The 21,482-nt window shown below is 38.2% G+C and overlaps 1 protein-coding gene across 1 annotated transcript; it reads right to left on the bottom strand.

Moving 5' to 3' along the window:
* Positions 1-15,474: 15,474 nt before the first annotated feature.
* Positions 15,475-21,443, bottom strand: rassf9 (Ras association domain family member 9). Its single transcript, XM_077596588.1, has 2 exons — positions 21,001-21,443; positions 15,475-17,254 (listed from the first exon to the last, which is right to left on the bottom strand). The coding sequence occupies exons 1-2, from the start codon at positions 21,045-21,047 to the stop codon at positions 16,096-16,098; spliced, it is 1,206 nt and encodes a 401-aa protein (XP_077452714.1). The 5' UTR covers positions 21,048-21,443; the 3' UTR covers positions 15,475-16,095.
* Between the last annotated feature and the right edge of the window lie 39 nt (positions 21,444-21,482).

The following is a 21,482-nucleotide window of genomic DNA, read 5'->3' as shown; positions in this document are numbered from 1 at the left end:
AGAGGTGCTCAAATTTTCCTTTCTAAGAGCAAACATCAATTAAATGAAATGCTTTTCACCTTTTTCTCTAGCCTGGTGTGCCACGTTTAAAGCTACTCCGACTCCAGCTTGTTTAAAGCTTCCTTTGTCGTATAGACGACAACATCGAATGTTGTGATAACTTAGATCGGACGTAAGAAAATAAGAGCACACATGCTAACAATAATTGAAAAGCTTCCAGTAACCCACTATAGTATCATGTTTCAGTTTTCACAGTGAAATACGTTACGTGTTTTTTTGTGTGTTAATCCGAGTGTCAGTCTATTTTTCAATGTTGTTTTCATATATGTATTATGTTATTCAAGGCAGTAGTGGGTCCTTTGCAGATACACTAATTTGAAAAATACTACTCACCCAAATGTTTATGAGGAAGGTTTATCAACAAAAAATTAGGGAAATGTTTCCCAACTCTGTTAATGTTTAATACAATATATGATAGTTGTTTTTAAATGACACATAATACAAATAACAAGTGGGAATGTACTCCTATTGTCATCTTAGGCAACCTACACAAAGACAAGATAACAAAGACATAAAATCATGTCTTTTGCTCCTGATGGTAGCTTCCACTCGGTGTGTGTGTGTGTGTGTGTGTGTGTGTGTGACACACACTTGCTGGAAATGAAAACGGAATGGTCTGGAACGTAAACTTCACCAAACCTTCAACTGAAGTAAAAGTTGTGTTTGACATTTGCTTTTAGTCTCCTGTGTGGTCCTCGGCTAATGAAAGTGGGGCAGCTGCAAAAGGTTATGTTTGAAACACAGCATAACATGTCGAAAAAAGATGAAAAATGTGATAAAACTGACGCCGGCCACTCTGTGGGGTTAACTAAAGTGGGAGCATTATTGTAAACTACAGCGTTCACCCTATTTTCATAATTTTAGCAATCAATGCACACTTCAGATGAGTTTGACCAACGTTCAAAAGGCTTTTTCCAGCTTTCAGTTATCTTGGAACATAGATGATATTAGTTCTTAGCTACATGAGTTGAAAAAAGTGTTTAGAGAATTAGAGTTGAAGATATTTGGGCTCTTTTTCTTTCTTTTTGTAGGAGCTTTGTAACTGGGTTCAAGAAGGGGGTCTAAATATTTTATTGACATTCCTTTGAGCATGAAATCAATCTCTGAATAGATTGTTTTTTCTTTTAGTGCAAAAAAAAATCTTCAATGAGTATAAATGTGCTACTTGAACTCTGTCCTGGGACTTGATGGAGTGAGACGGGAGTCAATCATTTTCCTCCAAAGAGACTCAAGTGTGAAAAAGTCTCTCAGATGAATGACAAGAAGATATTCCAAAGCAAATTTCATACAGGAGTAATATGATCGGCTTGCAGTGTGACGTTTCCGTCATCAGAAAAAATAATAATAATCTGATTTCTTTTTTACGCTGCAGCGCCTAATCTCATTTAGGAATAGAAAAGCGATTAAAAAAGTATTTGATCATGTGAACACGCGGTGCGTGCAATTTTTTTTACACAGTCAGTGTCACCTCTCAGCCGTCTCTCAGTTCATACCTCAAAATTATTGCCTCTGGTATACAAAAAGTATGAACATTAAAGTGACATCATGCCAATGTAGTTCATATTGTTGCCATCATCAATTCTAATGTCATGTAAAATGATAATTAAAAAAACAGTAAGTTTGCTTTCTGAAAAACTTTGATATAGTTTCCTGGGGCACAATATACTTTGAAATCTTTTATATTGACACTTTACTGTTATTGACATATCTTTACAATGGACCTACATGTGTGTGGGTGTGTTTCAATCATGAGCGATGACATTTCTGTGCATAAACACGCCACTTCCTGCTTGCACTTCCTGTGCTACTTTTAAGCAGCTTCACTCGGCCGCTGATCAAAATCAGCAGGGTTCTTGACATTTGTCAGGAATGATTAGAAGCTACAAAAAGTAAGGTCATTCGTATTTTATGTTCATTTTTTTTGCGCTACAATACCATAAATGTAAAATGGAGGATCTCATCTTGGATAGCAAAAAAAAATGAATTTCCAAAGAAGAAATTTTGATCCTGATTTTTTTTTCTAACTGATAGATTTTAAAATAGTTTAGCCTCTCTAAATTCATCTGCACCTTCATTTTGTGGTTTACACTAGTCGTGATCACTTGCGTAACTTTGAAATATTTACAGGCCTCTGGCAATTTGTGGTCGTTAAACCTGCACAATTTTCAAGATTATCATTAGGATGACATAGTATTTTTGATGTTTTAGACATTTACAGTAGTTTCTTATGCATTTTCCAGGTAGCCTTAACAATAACAACCATAAAGTATGCTTATGTGTGACTACAAGGTCATCACACAGGCCTGCTCACTTGCTGCATTCCGCATTCTTTTTGGACGGGAAAACTGACGGGAAGCGCACACACGTGCAGACTGTGAACTAGAAGGAATGCATCTCTTTGTGTCGCAGGACGTCAATCGTCCGCCGTAAATCCCAAATCCTCCCGACCGCCCGTCACAGCATAGACGACCACACAAAGTTGTTTATTCCAAATGGAGTCTATCCCCAATGGAGTCTTTATGGTAAAGAGTGCTATTGGTTTTGAGGGAATCTGATTAAAGTGATCAAAATGCACCACCATAGCAATGCAGCTGCATATACAATAAGATGAATACGACTTAAGTAACCATGGCAACTCACGGTAAAACAAGACAGTGAGCTTTCAAGCCGTTTAAAGTGGACGCTTAGGTAAGTGAATGAATGGTTTTAATCTATGAAATCACACGATTGGCTAAGTCACAAAATTAAATGCAATTTACATAAACCAGATTCCCTGAAATGTTTAGGGTGAAATACTGCACTGTATATATTTACGTTTCAACCTTTAAATCAGGAGGCTCCACTAGACAAGGTCAGCCTTAACAGCCCAACAGACAGGTTTCATGTTTACAAAAGTAGCTCATTGACAAGCGACGCAATCGAGCACTGCTTCTCACTCGATGGCAATTTTTGAAATACTTCAGTGGGGATACTTTCATTTATTTCTGAGCAATTTGTTCTGTCTCCTTACCAACACGCACCACCTTGGCAATTGCTATTCTGCACAGATGTCTGCATTCAATCGAAAGATGTTTAAACCAAAATAATCCACAAAATGCAGTTAACATGGAAGAATGTCATTTATTGTGACATTTTTATGACATTGCTACTAAATGTTAAGACAGCAGTAGCTTATTGGACAAAGCTTTTAAAAGTCAACTCAAATCTTTTGGTTCAGGGAATGGGTAACCCCAGAGTCCAAGAGAACTGTAATATGCCTTTATATTAGCCTTTATATTGCTTAAGTGCACATGCTAATGGTTCCAACCTTTTCTTTAATGATCGGGTATAGACGTTAAAATGCCGGATATGTATAAACATGTACATTGACATTATACAAGTTTGATGTGGCATATGTGGTCACTAGAGTGGGCATTTATTCCAAAGTTATCTTTAGCTCAACTCATTTAATGCCGACCTATGGCACTTGTGTTGTTCCAATTTGTTTGAATGTACTTTTTGAAATGTTATTGAAATTATCCATTCATTTTATTTAGAATTATTAGTTTTCATTATTCAGCACTGTTTGCCTTTTTTATTACTATCAAAATAGTTTGTCCTAAATGGTTCTATTGCAAAATTCGTGCAGGCAACACTAATTACTACAATTGGATTGCAAATGTTGTCCCCTAAGACACCAGTCCTATTTGAAAATAATAAAAATAAACAAAAATTAGCAAGTGCATCAAAGCGTTGAACTCACATAGATTTAATATGACTACTTTTTAAGGGTGTTAGTTCATAATTTTGTTCATTTGCTTGTTAACTACGATGGCACGGTGAAGTGGGTAACATGTGGGCCTCGCAGTTCTGTGATCGAGGGTTCGAGCTCTGGTGGGTTTCAGACTTTATGTTTGGTGTTTCTTCGGATACAGATTGAACGCTCCAAATTGTCTGTTGGTGGAAGTGTGTGGCTTGAATACTGGCTGGAACAGTTTTGTGATTCAAGTTGCAGAGACATGTTTTACCTTGGTAGAGTTCTGCGTAGTGATGAAGCACTTTTAGCCCGGGGATGAGGATCTGTTATGATTTCTTGCCTTTAAAACCGCTCGTGATAACGCACTCACACAAGCACACACTTTCTGGTAGGCGTCGTGGTACTGTAGTGCCATTTTATTGCCTCTTGGGTTGTTTGATGAAATGATTCACGCTTGTTGGATGTGCTGCCAATTATCTGTGAGGCCCTCGAACATGTCGGACGCGTCTCAGCTTGTGGAGCTTGAACTCAGATGTGACACCTAACCATAATTGGAACTCTTATACCGTGGACCCCGCAACATTTAGAAAAGCGGTGGTGGGGCAGGATAAGCGGCATCGTCATTTAAGGCAGAAATGAATCGCGTTTAGTCAAATAAACGATTAGGTATTTTGTTCTTTCAGCAGGTATTGAGTTATGAAGCCAGTTAATTGCAAAATGTTAAACTAGTCGTAGTGCATGGCTATCAAAAAGACATGATTTCAAAGCAGCCTTTTCTGATAAAATAACATCACGCAAATGTTGCTGCCAATAAAGAGTTTAATTAAAATTTACACAATTGAGAAAAAGCACAATAGGCTATGAGGAAAATTTAAAAACATGCATGCTAAAAGAAACCAGTATTCTTCATTCAAACTGTAGACCAAGGGTGTCAGATTCGGGTTGGTTCGCGGGCCGCTTTAACATCAACTTGATTTCACGTGGGCCGGACCATTTTAGATATCATATTTAGATTTTTTTAATAAATGGAGTAAAAGAACTGGATTAAAATCCCTTAATATTCCGTTTTTTTATAGATCTAAAACAATGTTTGTTTTAGCTTTTTTTTTGAATATATTTTAAGATTTTACAAAATGATTTTTGAACTAAAAACACAGAAAAAATTGATTAAAAAATACAATTATTAATTTAAAAGGGGGAAATCAGGAAATTTAATATACATCTATACTCTTCATTTTAATTTGATCCTAAAACAGAAAGTCGGCACTCATGATTTACTTTCCCGGGCCAGACAAAATGATGCGGCGGGCCAGATTTGTCCCCCGGGCCGCCACTTTGACTGTAGAGGAGGTAGAATGTTTTCCTTTTTTTTGCCATTTGTGGTGAAATAGATAACCCCACACTCCACCCACTCTCAGCATAGCCTGTCTGCCTCTAGTACAAAGAGGTAGTTTGTCAGCCGTATGTTTGACAGGAAAAGCCTTGAAAAGTTCAGGAGACCATTTTCTTTGATTACATGCTACACCCTAATTTTAGCTTCTTTCAGATTCCAGAAACAAGAAGAGAACGTTCTTTTACACAGCAACAAGAACTAAGAATATTCCAGACATTTACGCACCAACACAAAATCTTGGAATCAGAAAATTAGATGGCATTATTTGTTTAAACATGAACAGGATATTACAGATTTAATTATTAATATTTTACATTTCATTCCCCAAAATGATAACCCGGGCAGCCCATCGAGTGAGTGGTTAGCACGTCGGCCTCACGGTGGGGGACCTGGGCTCAAATCCTGCTCGGTCGAAATTTGTGGACTTTGCATGTTCTCCCGAGGCCTGCGTGGGTTTCCTCCCACATTCCAAAGACATGCATGGAAGGCTGATTGGAAACTCTAAATTGCCCCTAGGTATGGCCTGAAGTCAGCTGGGATAGGCTCCAGCACTCCCCGCGACCTGAGTGAGGATAAAGTGGTTAGAAAATTAGATGAGAAAATGAAGCATTCTTTGTATTTCAAATGTTAAACTTTTGATGGACAAAGATGGCCTGGAATAAAGGTGAGTTGATGTAAAATACTAAGTATAAAAATATTAATTAATATTTGGTAAATTTAGTGTACTGACTGGAGCTGTCCCTGAGGGGGTGTGGCAATTTAGGTTTTCCATCAATGTTTATGTATGTTGTTCATCCAATGTTTTGAGTTATTTATGTTTTTTGGACAAACCACATCGTGGAGCGCGGTGAGCAAGCCATCATCTTTTCCACATTCAATATGGCAGGACAATATGGGCGTGGTTACGCCTACTGTGTACGCAGATGCGTAAATGAAGCACATGCGCAGTAATCTTGTCCTTTCATTGAGGCTTTCTATGACGACGGACGATGAGCATGCCAACAAGGTAAGTCGTTGAGCATTATCCTTGCATAAGTGCATTTTTTATCACGGTACTGGGAGATTTTTTAGGAATCAATTGAGCCCAAAACGCCAACAAATGTGTTAGTTTAATCCCAGGTTGAACACACTGTCGACAATTTAAGTTTGGGCTCCGTTTTCCACCGGCTGTGTGCCATATGCGACTAGTTAGCTTAGCATTAGCGGCACGCCGAGGCTTCCCATTTGACTTAAAAAGTACGCTGTCCGTTTTCTCTCCATTATTTAGTCGTGTCAAAAGACTTTTAATTTAATCAAACAAAGCCGAGACATCAATGGACAGTTTGCTGGGTAAAGGCTCACTCAAAAATTACATCCAGAGGCACGACTTAGTTCCTGGTATGTTGTATGTAATGATAGTTTTCCCTGCGAGTGCTAAACACTCATTTCCAATTTGTAATTGTTCTGTTTTCACAAAAAAAATCATTTATACAAAAATTGTTAAGCCAACTTTCTCCTAGTTCTTAACGTCAGTCTGTATATCTAATCACCTTGACTAGAAAAGGGAAAATAGCATGGAGCACTCACTAATTTATTTTCATTCATTCTTTATCTTGATCCTTTATTAAATGTCTTGTGGGATTTCTCTATCCTGTAATAATTGTTTGGCAACTCCCAAATAGCTTAGTTAAATAAAGTTTTCCCTGTTTAGCATCGAGACGCAGCTCTTCCTGCTGCCCAGAACACTCACATCCTTCAGATTACAGGAGAGCAAACTGGGCCAGATTAAGGTAAAACTATACAACTAAGGGAAAATGTTTCTCAACCAGGATTTGAACCCCAGCTGCCCACATGGCAGCCAGGTTAACAAACCTCTACGCCATGAATTGGCAACACTTTTCTTTGTCATTATTGGAAAGTCTTGACTACACACGGTTGTTTTTATTTAAGGGAAAAATGATTACCAACTGGGATTCGCACCCTTTCTTCCCACATGGCAGGCAGGTGAGCAAACCTCTACACCATGAAGTAGACATACTAAACTTTGTCATTATTGGAAAGTCTTGACTGCAAATATATACGCCTGCAAGAAGTCAATGACGTATCCCTATGCCTGCGAGAAGGCCTTGGTGTCACAAAATGGAATTCTGATTGGTCAAAGCAACAGTCTTATCGACGTTTGTTTAATGCAGCAGAGTCAATGACGTATCCCTATGCCTGCGAGAAGGCCTTGGTGTCACAAAATGGAATTCTGATTGGTCAAAGCAACAGTCTTATCGACGTTTGTTTAATGCAGCAGAGCCTGCAGAGCTGATTTTGAAGGCCTTGAGGCAGATTTCTGACCCTGGCAACAAATTATGGCTGAAATGTGATTGGTTAAATGCTTCAATATGAAAACACACATCTGGAAGCAGTGCAACCAGTGGGAAAGCAATGAAAGGAAGCTAACGACAATTTGGAATTATTTCATAAGTATTGATGGACAAAATATAATATATGATTCAGATATTTCTGAGGCCAGCAGAGAAGGCCTTGAAGGCCCTGACGGCACACCACTGCATAAAACCTCTATTTCAACGACATGCCGCTCTATTTTTCAAAATTTCCCCGTAGTGCCATTCAATTAGAGGGTATCACTCTATTTTTTGTCTAGTTGGTCAGAATTTTGAGATATAAATTTTCTGGATGAAAAGAGAAGGTAGCATATGCAAATTTATTTAACAAAAGGCACAAATACAAGGCAATTACTGGTTAATAATTACAAATTCACTGGTGAATATCAAGTGACGCGTCGCTGTACTCATCATTCACATCACCTTCCGCATCAGCGTCGAGTTTCTGAGTGAGTTCACGTTCATCGTCTCCAGCATTGGCTCGCGCTTGCTGGAGAAGTTGCAAACCAATCCTTCGGCAGGTTAATTAATGTACACACGCTCCCCTACTTACGAACATTCAACTTACGAACAACGGTACATACGAACATGTCTGCAAATTGCGTTTAAGTCCAAAAATGTTCGCAAGTCCAATTTTGTATTTCACGCCTTTTTCGGAGTAGTACTTCTTTCCGCCGCTAATACCGACGCCTGGCGCTGTGAGAGCTCAGCTCACCCAGCATCTACCTTCTTCTTCGTTGCAATGCGGAAGTGCGTGAATGTATCTCCAGTGTGCAAAGAACCTTTTTCATTTGTATCATTAAATATCTCATGCATCCAATATTGAATATGGTTGGTAAAAAGCTAAAGGCTTCTATTGAGGGAGTTGCAAGGAAGAGGCAAGCCATTTCTTCTGAAACGAGTGGCAATAATAACGAAGCTTGATGCGCGTGAGAGTGGTAAGCGTTTCACGGGCATTGAATCGTTCGACCGTCAGTACCATTTATAAACAGAAAGATCGAGCAGCAGGACCCAAATATTGAACGTTGCACAAAGTTTGCAAATCAATTGAATGATGCCATACAGTGCTACCGCATCATTTATGATGAAAAAAAGAAGAAAACTGTGCAATCGTCATTAGGTCGCTTCTTTTGGCCAGTTTCTAATACATAAATCTCTTTCTCTCTCTACAGTACTGTACATATTCTCTCCATTTTATTAAATGTTTTTTTTTCAGTACAAACCAATGCGTGTTACTTATACAAGCCTTAAACATACAAATGCACTTATATAAACCTTCAATATACTTATATCAGCCTTAAACATAAATTATAATACAAAATATAGCACTGAATCAACTTACAAACAAATTCAACTTATGAACCAGCTCGGAATCAATTGCGTTCGTAAGTAGGGGAGCGTCTGTATATGTTTTGACGAAAGTTTGGCGACACTCTTTTTCCTTGTCGACGATAATGTCAAATATTTATTCATCTTATTAGACGTGCTTCATAACTGAGCAAAGAATACCCTGAGATTTGGTACAAACGTAAAGCTGGCATGCAAAATGACTTGAATGGCTGGACATCGTAAGGCTTTTTCTTTCAAAAAAAGTGGTCTATGTAAAGTAAAGCTTTTATTTGTTTAAAAAATAAATACTATGTATATATAGTCAGGCTTTTTTCTTTAAAAATGGCCATGTATATTAAGGGTTTTTATTAAAAAATGACCATGTATAGTAAGGCTTTTTTATTTTCAAAAAACGACCATGTACAGTAAAGCGTTTTTCTTAAAAGACGACATAGTATAGTAAGGCTTTTTTTCTTAAAAAATGACATAGTATTGTAAGGCTTTTTTCTTTAAAAAAACGACATAGTATTGTAAGGCTTTTTTTTCGTAAAAAACGACATAGTATAGTAAGGCTTTTTTCTTAAAAAACAACATAGTATAGGCTTTTTTCTTGAATGATGACATAGTATAGTAAGGCTTATTTTCTTTAAAAACGACACAGTATAGTAAGGCTTTTTTGTCTTTAAAAACGACATAGTATAGTAAGGCTTTTTATTTACAAAAAATACCATGTATAGTAAGGCTTTTTTCTTAAAAAATGACCATGTATAGTAAGGCTTTTTTGTTTAAAAAAGACCATGTATAGTAAGGCTTTTTTTTCTTAAAAAACGACATAGTATAGTAAGGCTTTTTTTCCTAAAAAAACGACATAGTATAGTATGGCTTTTTCCCCCTAAAAAAATGACATAGTATAGCATGGCTTTTTTTCTTGAAAAACGACATAGTAGAGGAAGGCTTTTTCCCTGAAAACCGACATAGTATAGTATGGCTTTTCCCCCTAAAAAACGACATAGTATAGTATGGCTTTTTTCCTTTAAAAAACGACATAGTATAGTAAGGCTTTTTTTCCTAAAAAACGACATAGTATAGCATGGCTTTTTTTCTTGAAAAACGACATAGTAGAGGAAGCCTTTTTTTCTTAAAAAACGATATTGTATAGTAAGGCTTCTTTTCTTAAAAAAAACGACATAGTATTGTAAGGCTTTTTTTCGTAAAAAACGACATAGTATAGTAAGGCTTTTTTCTTAAAAAACAACATAGTATAGGATTTTTTCTTTAAAGACGACATAGTATAGTAAGGCTTTTTTGTCTTTAAAAACGACATAGTATAGTAAGGCTTTTTATTTACAAAAAAGACCATGTATAGTAAGGCTTTTTTCTTAAAAAATGACCATGTATAGTAAGGCTTTTTTGTTTAAAAAAGACCATGTATAGTAAGGCTTTTTTTCTTAAAAAACGACATAGTATAGTAAGGCTTTTTTTCCTAAAAAAACGACATAGTATAGTATGGCTTTTCCCCCCTAAAAAAACGACATAGTATAGCATGGCTTTTTTTCTTGAAAAACGACATAGTAGAGGAAGGCTTTTTCCCTGAAAACCGACATAGTATAGTATGGCTTTTCCCCCTAAAAAACGACATAGTATAGTAAGGCTTTTTTTCCTAAAAAACGACATATTATAGCATGGCTTTTTTTCTTGAAAAACGACATAGTAGAGGAAGCCTTTTTTTCTTAAAAAAACGATATTGTATAGTAAGCCTTCTTTTCTTAAAAAAAACGACATAGTATTGTAAGGCTTTTTTTCGTAAAAAAACGACATAGTATAGTAAGGCTTTTCCCCCTAAAAAACGACATAGTATAGTATGGCTTTTTTCCTTTAAAAAACGACATAGTATAGTAAGGCTTTTTTTCCTAAAAAACGACATAGTATAGCATGGCTTTTTTTCTTGAAAAACGACATAGTAGAGGAAGCCTTTTTTTCTTAAAAAACGATATTGTATAGTAAGGCTTCTTTTCTTAAAAAAAACGACATAGTATTGTAAGGCTTTTTTTCGTAAAAAACGACATAGTATAGTAAGGCTTTTTTCTTAAAAAACAACATAGTATAGGATTTTTTCTTTAAAGACGACATAGTATAGTAAGGCTTTTTTGTCTTTAAAAACGACATAGTATAGTAAGGCTTTTTATTTACAAAAAAGACCATGTATAGTAAGGCTTTTTTCTTAAAAAATGACCATGTATAGTAAGGCTTTTTTGTTTAAAAAAGACCATGTATAGTAAGGCTTTTTTTCTTAAAAAACGACATAGTATAGTAAGGCTTTTTTTCCTAAAAAAACGACATAGTATAGTATGGCTTTTCCCCCCTAAAAAAACGACATAGTATAGCATGGCTTTTTTTCTTGAAAAACGACATAGTAGAGGAAGGCTTTTTCCCTGAAAACCGACATAGTATAGTATGGCTTTTCCCCCTAAAAAACGACATAGTATAGTAAGGCTTTTTTTCCTAAAAAACGACATATTATAGCATGGCTTTTTTTCTTGAAAAACGACATAGTAGAGGAAGCCTTTTTTTCTTAAAAAAACGATATTGTATAGTAAGCCTTCTTTTCTTAAAAAAAACGACATAGTATTGTAAGGCTTTTTTTCGTAAAAAAACGACATAGTATAGTAAGGCTTTTTTCTTAAAAAACAACATAGTATAGGCTTTTTTCTTTAAAGACGACATAGTATAGTAAGGCTTATTTTCTTTAAAAACGACATAAAGGCTTTTTTGTCTTTAAAAACGACTTAAAGTATAGTAAGGCTTTTTTTCTTTAAAAAATGACAGCAATTAAGAGAGTCAGAGAATAAATCTGACTTCTGATTCTTCACCTTCTAGTTGTTGCTGTGGTCCACTGGCAAAATCATTGGGTCAGAACATGAAGTGGGAATCAGGAGTGAGTTCAATTCCACTCGTTGCAATTCTCAAATTGTTTATTGAGGTAATGAAAAGGATAAATACAACTTCCAACTTTACAGTGGTGCAGTGGCAAAGACAATGGGTCAGAACTTCAGGTGGACTCAAGTTCAAATCAGAATTGAGTTTGATTCCACTCTTTGCAATTCTCAAATTGTTTATTGAGGTAATTAAAAGGATAAATATAACTTCCAATCACATGTTTTCAGAAGACACTGTGGTCCAGTGGCAAGAACAATGGGTCGAAATTGAAGATGGACACAAGTTCAAATCTGGAGTGAGTTCAAGTCCACTCTTTGCAAATCTCAAATTGTTTATTGAGGTGATGAAAATGATAAATATAACTTCCAATCATCTCATTTCAGAAGTCACTGTGGTCCAGTGGCAAAGACAATGGGTCAGACAGACCTCAAGTTAGTGGATTTGACTGCCGTGTGGGAGATGGGGTTCGAATCCTGCTCTCGTTTGACTAATCACTACACTTGTAGTTCAGTAAATGGGTAATCCTTTTTTCATACAAATAAAGACTTAGTCATTTTTTTCAGCAAAACAATATTTCCGGTCAGCCTTCGGCTGACCGGAAGACAGTTGGGAGGGGGGGTTCCTGGTGGTGTTCGACAGTCGGCCTTCGGCCGACTGCCGACACCATACAGTCGTTGACTGGCGACACCGGGACGTGAACCCTCGACACCCACGTCGCAGGCAGGTGACTTACCCACTACACCACGAGGCGGCCCGCCTATACATGATTGGAAGTTATATTTATCCTTTTCATTACCTAAATAAACAATTTGAGAATTGCAAAGAGTGGAATTGAACTCAGTCCTGATTTGAACTTGAGTCCACCTGAAGTTCTGACCCATTATCTTTGCCACTGGACCACAGTGACTGCTGAAATGATATGATTGGAAGTTATATCTATCCTTTTCATTACCTCAATAAACAATTTGAGAATTGCAAAGAGTGGAATTGAACTCATTCCTGATTTGAACTTGAGTCCACCTGAAGTTCTGACCCATTATCTTTGCCACTGGACCACAGTGACTTCTGAAATGTTATGATTGGAAGTTATATCTATCCTTTTCATTACCTCAATAAACAATTTGAGAATTGCAAAGAGTGGATTTGAACTCATTCCTGATTTAAACTTGAGTCCACCTGAAGTTTTGACCCATTATCTTTGCCACTGGACCACAGTGACTTCTGAAATGATGTGATTGGAAGTTATATCTATCCTTTTCATTACCTCAATAAACAATTTGAGAATTGCAAAGAGTGGAATTGAACTCATTCCTGATTTAAACTTGAGTCCACCTGAAGTTCTGACCCATTGTCTTTGCCACTGGACCACAGTGACTTCTGAAATAATGTGATTGGAAGTTATATCTATCCTTTTCATTACCTCAATAAACAATTTGAGAATTGCAAAGAGTGGAATTGAACTCATTCCTGATTTAAACTTGAGTCCACCTGAAGTTCTGACCCATTATCTTTGCCACTGACCCACAGTGACTTCTGAAATGTGGGATTGGAAGTTATATCTATCCTTTTCATTACCTCAATAAACAATTTGAGAATTGCAAAGAGTGGAATTGAACTCATTCCTGATTTGAACTTGAGTCCACCTGAAGTTCTGACCCATTATCTTTGCCACTGGACCACAGTGACTTCTGAAATGCTATAATTGGAAGTTATATCTATCCTTTTCATTACCTCAATAAACAATTTGAGAATTGCAAAGAGTGGAATTGAACTCATTCCTGATTTGAACTTGAGTCCACCTGAAGTTCTGACCCATTGTCTTTGCCACTGGACCACAGTGACTTCTGAAATAATGTGATTGGAAGTTATATCTATCCTTTTCATTACCTCAATAAACAATTTGAGAATTGCAAAGAGTGGAATTGAACTCATTCCTGATTTGAACTTGAGTCCACCTGAAGTTCTGACCCATTATCTTTGCCACTGACCCACAGTGACTTCTGAAATGTGGGACTTCTTCCCATAACACCCCTCAAGTGCCATCTCTCCTTTGCTCAGTCAGCAGACCTTCATCCCACTGTAAAAGGCAAGCAACATTAAAGCCACAGGAAGGAAAAAATGGAAATATTAGATATACCCCCCTGATGACTTTGCTCAGTGACATGGTGTTCTTGTCTGCTGCAGAGTGACTCAAAAATGTTTTGAGTCTTTATACCAGGGATCTCCAACTGCAGCCCTCGAGGGCCCCTATCCAGTCTATTTTCCATCTACACCTAAATCAAATAATCAGAATGTGGGAGATATGGAAAACATACTGGACTGGGGCCCTGAGGGGATTTGGGTGTCAAAGACTGCCCAGCATCTCACCGTGTCACCCTTTTGGGGAAGTTTGTCTTGCCACTTTTCTTTAGCGTTGATTCGGTAAACTTGGGTGGACTGAAGAGAAGCAAGAAAAAATGAGTAGGTTTCGTACACATTACATGAAACACTTGGGTCCTACTTCTGCCTTGACTTCTTTGGTCTTCTCGTCGATTTTGACAACTTTCACCGGCGTTGTCACTCTACTAAACACCAGAGCGTCATTATGCAATTGCTTATTCAACCATTTTGATGCACAAATGACCCACATTCATTTCCCATGTTATTTCATCATGGATGAGTTTTTCCAGTCAATTGATTTCAAAGCATTCATTTTTTTAAATAAATATACCCAAAAGTCATCATTGCTTCATTTTTTGTTTTTACAATGAGGAAAAAAAGGTTATTTTACCACAAGTTTAAACTTGAGTAAAAAATGAACCCTGTGCAATTGTTGAATGAATGACTCATTTAAGTTTTGTCCAAACCACATTTAAAACTAAAAATGAAAAACTCCAAGCCCTGATGTCTTCTTTTAAGAAAGTGAAGGGAAAATAAGCCCAGGGTCAAGGTATACGTATATTCTATAAGTGTATCGTTTATTCCTACACCACTGATGGCACTAGTGTGGATGAGAGTTATCCACACAGGTTTTTACTATTAAAAATCAACACCAGACCAGTTAAAGTGTGTTTTCATTCAAAATTTGAATGTATCATAATAAAAAAAGGTAGTTGAGCAAAGCCTTGAATACTGAACGCTGACTTTTAATTACGCGGATAGAGAAAAACAGAAACTATTTAGAAAAAATGACTCACTTTGCTGACAGCTTGTTATGGCGTCGACAAGCTGCTCCTTTCTGGCCGTTTTGGCCACATGCTTGATGTTTCCCAAAAGTCTGTGCTCGTTGAGGAACTGAAACACATAATTGAATGATTTCTTTCTAAACATAAAGATCTATAGGTAACGCAATGTAGCTAATTTGTTAGCAAACATTTTTGGTTCCATCCACGTGGGGCTACAGCATGCGATCGAAGCATGCTACCGTCAAAAGGCACTCTTAAAATGAGAACTGGGGCTCCCAAATCCCCAAATGACTACGTACCGAACACGCTGCATTGTCCTATGAGAGCTTTATCAGGTCTTACTTCGGTAAATCGAAATCACGTCTGATCTGCTCTGCAGTCCACAACCGAACTAGCTTCCGGGTCATCCGCCATTTTGAAGGTTGGCACAAATTTGAACTCTGACCTCGGTCATGCGCATTAAAAATAGACACCAAAAATACATTGTTTTCATGATAACGTGTATTTAAATCTGCAACCATATCAATTTCTTCTCCTCCGCTATTAAATAAACACAAAAATATATTTGCTTGTGCAGCTTGCTACAGATACAGTTTGTTAGCTCTGGCTAGTCCGCTCTATCACTAACCAATCATAGTTTGTGAAAGCGATGACGCTTGAGAATGGCTATGAGAAGGCCTCAGTGTCGCCACCTCGAAATCTGATCGGTTAAAGCAACAGTACGCTTATTTTATTCTGCAGGGCCTGCAGAACTGATTGTGAAGGACTCCAGGTAGATTTCTGATCCTGGCAACAAATAATGGCTGAAATGTGATTGGGTAAATGCTTAAATATGAAAACACATGGAAGCAGCACAACCAGGGGAAAAGCAATGAAAGTAATCTGACAGACAATTTGGAATTATTTAATAAGTAATCATGGCCAAAATATAATTAAGATCAGTCTGTGATTCAGATATTTTTTAGGCCAGGAGAGAAGGCATTGCAGGCCCGGACAGTCCACCACTGTCTACTCATGGTTCATTGGTAAAAATATATTTGATCTACAAACCATATACAAATGTTTGTACGATGATTGCATTTTTTTTTTTAGCCCAGAGTTTCATTAGACGTCCGTGTCCAGCGGCGGAGGGAAATCCATGCCGGGCGATAGAGAGTCCTGGCTATGCGTGGAGCTGATCCCAGTGTCCGAGTCTGTGTCCGTCATATCGATGGGAGATGAGCCGTGCTTGACCGGCACGGCCTCCATTTTCACAACCCCGTTTCCACCGGCGGTCTCCTGAGCGGCGTCGCTCATTTGCAGGGATCTAAGCTGGGCGGCCAGCTGCCAGCACTCTTGGTCCCTGGAGACCCAGGCAGCCTCACAGCAGCATATTTGCTTGTCTATTTCACCCACTTGACTGTGGAGGGACACGCCGGCCAGGTAGCTGCGCCTCAGCTCGGCCTGCATCCTTTCCATCTCGGCCAGGAGCGATTCGTTGCCCTCGTGGGGAGAAGCTAATGCTTTTTCTTGTTCGCCACCCGCCGCCATCCTCTGCTCAATGTCTATGTCGCGACAGAGCTGAGCTATGAGAGCCTGCTGCCTCTGCACCTGGACCTCCAACTGGTGGACATCATCGCTCGCGTCTAGAAGTTTGTCCACCTCCTCAGAGTTGACCCCACGCACATCCAACATGTCGTTTTGGTCTTCCTGACCGTGAAGCTCTTGGATCTCCATCTCCAGATCCTCCATACGCTGGATCTGCTCCCGAATGGTTTGGTCCTGGTTGAGAATGAGCTGCACCATATGCTCAATTTCTTCAGTGCCGGTGGACGTCTTGCTGTCCTTGTGGAGTTTCTCCAGCTTCCGGAAGGCCTTCCTCACTACGCGTTTCTGCTTTTCTGCAGGAAGAACCTGAGGGTTTCTGGTGTATCTGTTCCGGTTCTTTGTTGCTTTCATCGCCCGATGTGGCGCAGCATCCGTGCTTTTGACCAGCATGAACTGGATGAAGGGTCTCTGGTCTCCCCACGCATACCACAGCCTCAGGATTCTGCTCAGAGGTGGCAAGACCCTTTCAAAACCTTTGTAGCGCTCCACCAGACTGAAGTCTTTGGACTCTCCATGCAGGAGCCGCTTGCCCTGCGGAGCTGCTCTGTGATCGTCAAGCAACGCCTGAATCATGTCGGCGCAGGTGGTGTGCTTTGTCACGCCACAGACCACCTTCTCCTCGTTGCAAACAGTCACCTGGATCTCTTTCCCAGTGATGGGCTCGCTGTCCTTGGTCCTGGGGAAGATGGGAAAATGAATGCCTCAAGTTTTACATTTATTTCCACAATAAAAGTTGAATTTATTCGTAAACAAAGTTCTCTTTTTGTTGTGAAAAAATAGCAAACGTTTGAGAAAAAACGTTATGCACTTTCAGGGTTTATGTATTTTCAGGGTTTAAAAAAATCCATTATTAAGGCAAGGGTCCCCAAAAAGTCATTCTATGTGTCGGAAAAAATGGGTTAAGAGGAAAACCTGAGATTTGGTTTTGCTGTAAAGTATGCAGGAATATGCTATATTTGTTTGATTTATTCACATTTGGATATATCAACGAGTGGGAAATGACATTCTGTCGTAGTGTCTTAATCCTGTCAGACTGTTACTCATCCTCTCTGACAATTTAAACCTTCCTTACCTTTTCATCTGGATCATTGCAAACCACTATTGCTCCCCTCTGAAAAAATAATGTCTATACATTTTGTGGCTAATAGACCATCGCAGAGGTCCAAGGCACAAGAGATGCTAATCAAATAATGCGATGACATTTCCAGACGTTAACATTTGATTTGTACGTCACGTTTAGTTCTCGTAGAAAAGACGTGATGTCTCCAATCATAGTTTGTATTTGCTGGACAAAAATGCCCAGAGCAAGTCATAAATGTTCACAACTTGTCATTATTTAGACACTCCTATTAAACTCATAAAAAACATTCAAATAAAAGTTTATCAAACTGATCTTGAAAATAAACTGCTTTTTAATGAAATGGATAATACTAATTTGCAGGAAACAAAAGCCACTTCACCCACCAAAATATCTGACTTCTCAAAGTCTTAAAAACAACAAAAACTATAACTTAAACGGTTACCTAACTTTAACCAATAACTTTAAAGTAAGCAAGCTGTTTTCTTAAAGATTTCCCTTTTTTATCGAAATGATACTTTTATCGAGATGATGTTCAAATGACTTCCCTGAAGATGATAGCGCCAACACAACAATCTTGTAGCCGAACTAAACCGCAAATTGTTCTCCTAACTCCCACAAGATTACAACTTTAATCTGAATGTGTCATCACGTTGTTTTCTTTTCTCCCAGTGAGGTTAAAGTCATGCTCTCTTACTGAACATGGATCATTTGTTTGTCAAGTGCACCGCTCGGCTATTTGCTCAGGGGGTCTACGTAACAATTAACTCCCTTTGCTGCATACTTGTCACATTCCTGACAACTTGTTCACCAATTCCACTTAAAAGACATACACAAGACATTGTATTCACATCGACGTGGGAAACTAAACATGGAAATGCTTGTCTCACTTGATCTTCAGCAAACCCTCATAAATGTTAAGATGAAGTATGAACTCCTCTTTCATGAAAACACATCTAATTTGCTACATTTTTTTTAAGTTGAGAATTATCTTATACAGTATGGAGATACAGTAATGTATTTTTATGAAAATAAATACATTCATATTAAATATATTCAATCTTTTCATTTTTTTTGTCTTGCTAGGAGAGGACAATCTAATTGGAGTGGACATATTTTTAAAGAAAAAGAAAATAAATTCCTATGCCAAACATTCCATCAAGTAAAATATTAAATACTTTTGAGAAAAAAAGTTAAATATTAAAGATGCGCTGTTGCACAGCATTCCCCTTTTGTGACGACACAGTTGTCGTTTTTAACGTACAGTACTTCTTTTATTCGTACATAATGTCACAAGTTCATCTGGAAAATACCAATCATCCATCACGATAAATCTTATAAAAGTTATTTTAAGCATCTAATATGAACACAAAGATGGATAAACACACTCCGAGCAGGAAGTGCACATGTATGTGTATGTTGGCATGCGTGAGTCTGGGGGAAGCACCTGCATTTCTCCTCAGGCACAATCAACACTTCCTGTGCCAGGCAGGAAGTAAAAGAATGGCCCTCGCCTCTTTATTTTCCACAATAATATGCTCAGTTTGTTAACACAAAGGGGAATATGAGCAGCCTCATTGGTAGGATTAGTGTGTGGCAAAGGCATGTTCAGTGATATACTGTAACCTTTCCCACCCACCGCAGCAAAGGCGGGACACGAGCAGGATTGCGAGCACGAGATGACGTCAGGGTCTATTGTATGGTTTTCACATGGCTGACACCCCACATGTGACGTAGGGTCCCCAAAGCTGGAAGTGTAAAGGGGGGTTGCTAGGTCTTTTGAAGAAAAAGATGGGTAAACATTTTTTTAACGTAGCGGAAAAGAAAAACATGGATAGAGCTTCCTGTCGGCGGGCTTATCTGGGTGGGGATGAGGGGAAAAAACATCTTTATCTGCGAGATGAGTTGTACATGTGATGTGGGTCCAGAAACACAACACAGCGCTTCCCCTTCTTATCTAGCAAAAACAACCATGAGACTCTGGGTCGGGCGTTTATATGAATTTTGATGTCCCCAAACAATTAGGACCTTCGTGAGCGTGCAACAATGGATCTTCAACATTGTTTTTGCTGCTGGGAGAAATATCTTCAACTTAGGTTTTCCATAAATGTAAAAACCAGCAAAAATGCTCAATGAAATTTTAAAAAATGACGTTTTGATGAGGATTGTCTTGCAAAACTAGTCAAATGAAATCCAAGGTTATAATACATACACAATGTAAATAAAAATAAAGATAGGTCATGTCTCTCTAACTTTTTTTTTCCTGTGTTAAAAACAACATCCATGTTACGAGTACATTTGTTTCTAGAAAATATATGGATGTTTGATAAATTTGTAATCATGTTCAATCTGATGAAGTTCTGCTCATCCTTAAAAGGTTTTATATTCCAGTCTTAATTTATGATGTACTTCTATGCACTGTAAGCATACTAAAGCACCAAATATGTTGTCATTGGAGCCATATTTTTTATCATCTTCATACGCAGCATCTAGGCTAGCAACTGATAACTCATAAAGTGGTGTTTATAGTCATCATTTGACAATGTGGCTGACAAGAACAATCACAATTAGGTACAGAAGCACATACTGTCCGTCTGGACTTTGGTAGAAAAGCTCCCCATTTCCCAACAGTGTTTGGAGGAAGGAGAGCGCATTTCAATTAATTCCAATTGTCAACCAGCTGAGCCTTTCACCGTTGTCCTCGCCTCTTCAAGAATGCCGTTGACACACTCCTGGCCACTCAAGGGCAGCCTTTGGAAACCTTTTTCTGGAGGTGGTATGTTAATTTTACACGCTTTTCCCAGAGATGCGTCACCGTAAAAACACATGAAAAGCCCATGTGAGCCACTCGACTAAATTGCTGCTGCGGATTCTTGCAACAAGTGCTGATGGCTTTGGTGGCTTTCAAGCAACAGAAGAGGAAAAACACATTTTGCTGGTGATTTGCAAACAAGTGGCACCCTACAGAAATTATATCATCACTGTGAACATGTGAATAAGAAGAGGTGAGAATATGTGACAATACAATTCATCATAGTATATATATATATATATATATATATATATATATATATATATATATATATATATATATATATATATATATATATATATATATATATATATATATATATATATATATATATATATATATGAACATAAACTACTATGGTGACACTATGGCATCATTTTTAAAGTACACTAACAGAACTAGTTTAACTCACTTTTAAAGCACTTTACATGCCTGACCTGATTGTTACTTGCAAGGAAACTCCCACCCAAAAGCCCCTCTTCCCCACACAATCTACCCCCTTGAAGGATCCCATGGAGTGGTATTAAATTACCTGTTTTTCAGACGAGCTTTCAGGAAGTTCTTCCCGAATGGAGCCATGGCAGTTGTTCAAAACTCCTGCTAACTATCACAAAGTGCACTTCTTGTGAAAGAGTGATAAAAAGTTATTTCTTGTCCTGGTAGGAACTCGTTGGAGCAGGAGGAGGAGGAGGAGTAGGAGAAGGAGGAGGAGGAATAGGAGGAGGAGGACGGGCTAAGGAAGGAGGAGACAATGGCAGAAGTTAATTCTGGCCTAACACTGCCCCCAAACACCTGCAAGGTCGCTGTATGTACTACAACAAATGTACCTGCACCTGTTCTACTTGAAGATACAACAGGTGCATCTAAAACAATGGCTACTGTGGACTGCAGTAGACGCCCAATCCATTTTCACTGGGAGGCTGGCAGCAAGAATCATTCCGTGTCTACTTAAAAAGGATTTTTAAAGATTTTTTACTCATCACTGGGATATTAAATGGATCACATCTGCACCTA

This window comes from Stigmatopora argus, chromosome 3 (genome assembly GCF_051989625.1).
Source record: "Stigmatopora argus isolate UIUO_Sarg chromosome 3, RoL_Sarg_1.0, whole genome shotgun sequence".
Classification (NCBI taxonomy): Eukaryota; Metazoa; Chordata; class Actinopteri; order Syngnathiformes; family Syngnathidae; genus Stigmatopora; species Stigmatopora argus.
Note: the sequence above shows the minus strand (reverse complement) of the source record. Positions and strands in the feature narration are given on the sequence as shown.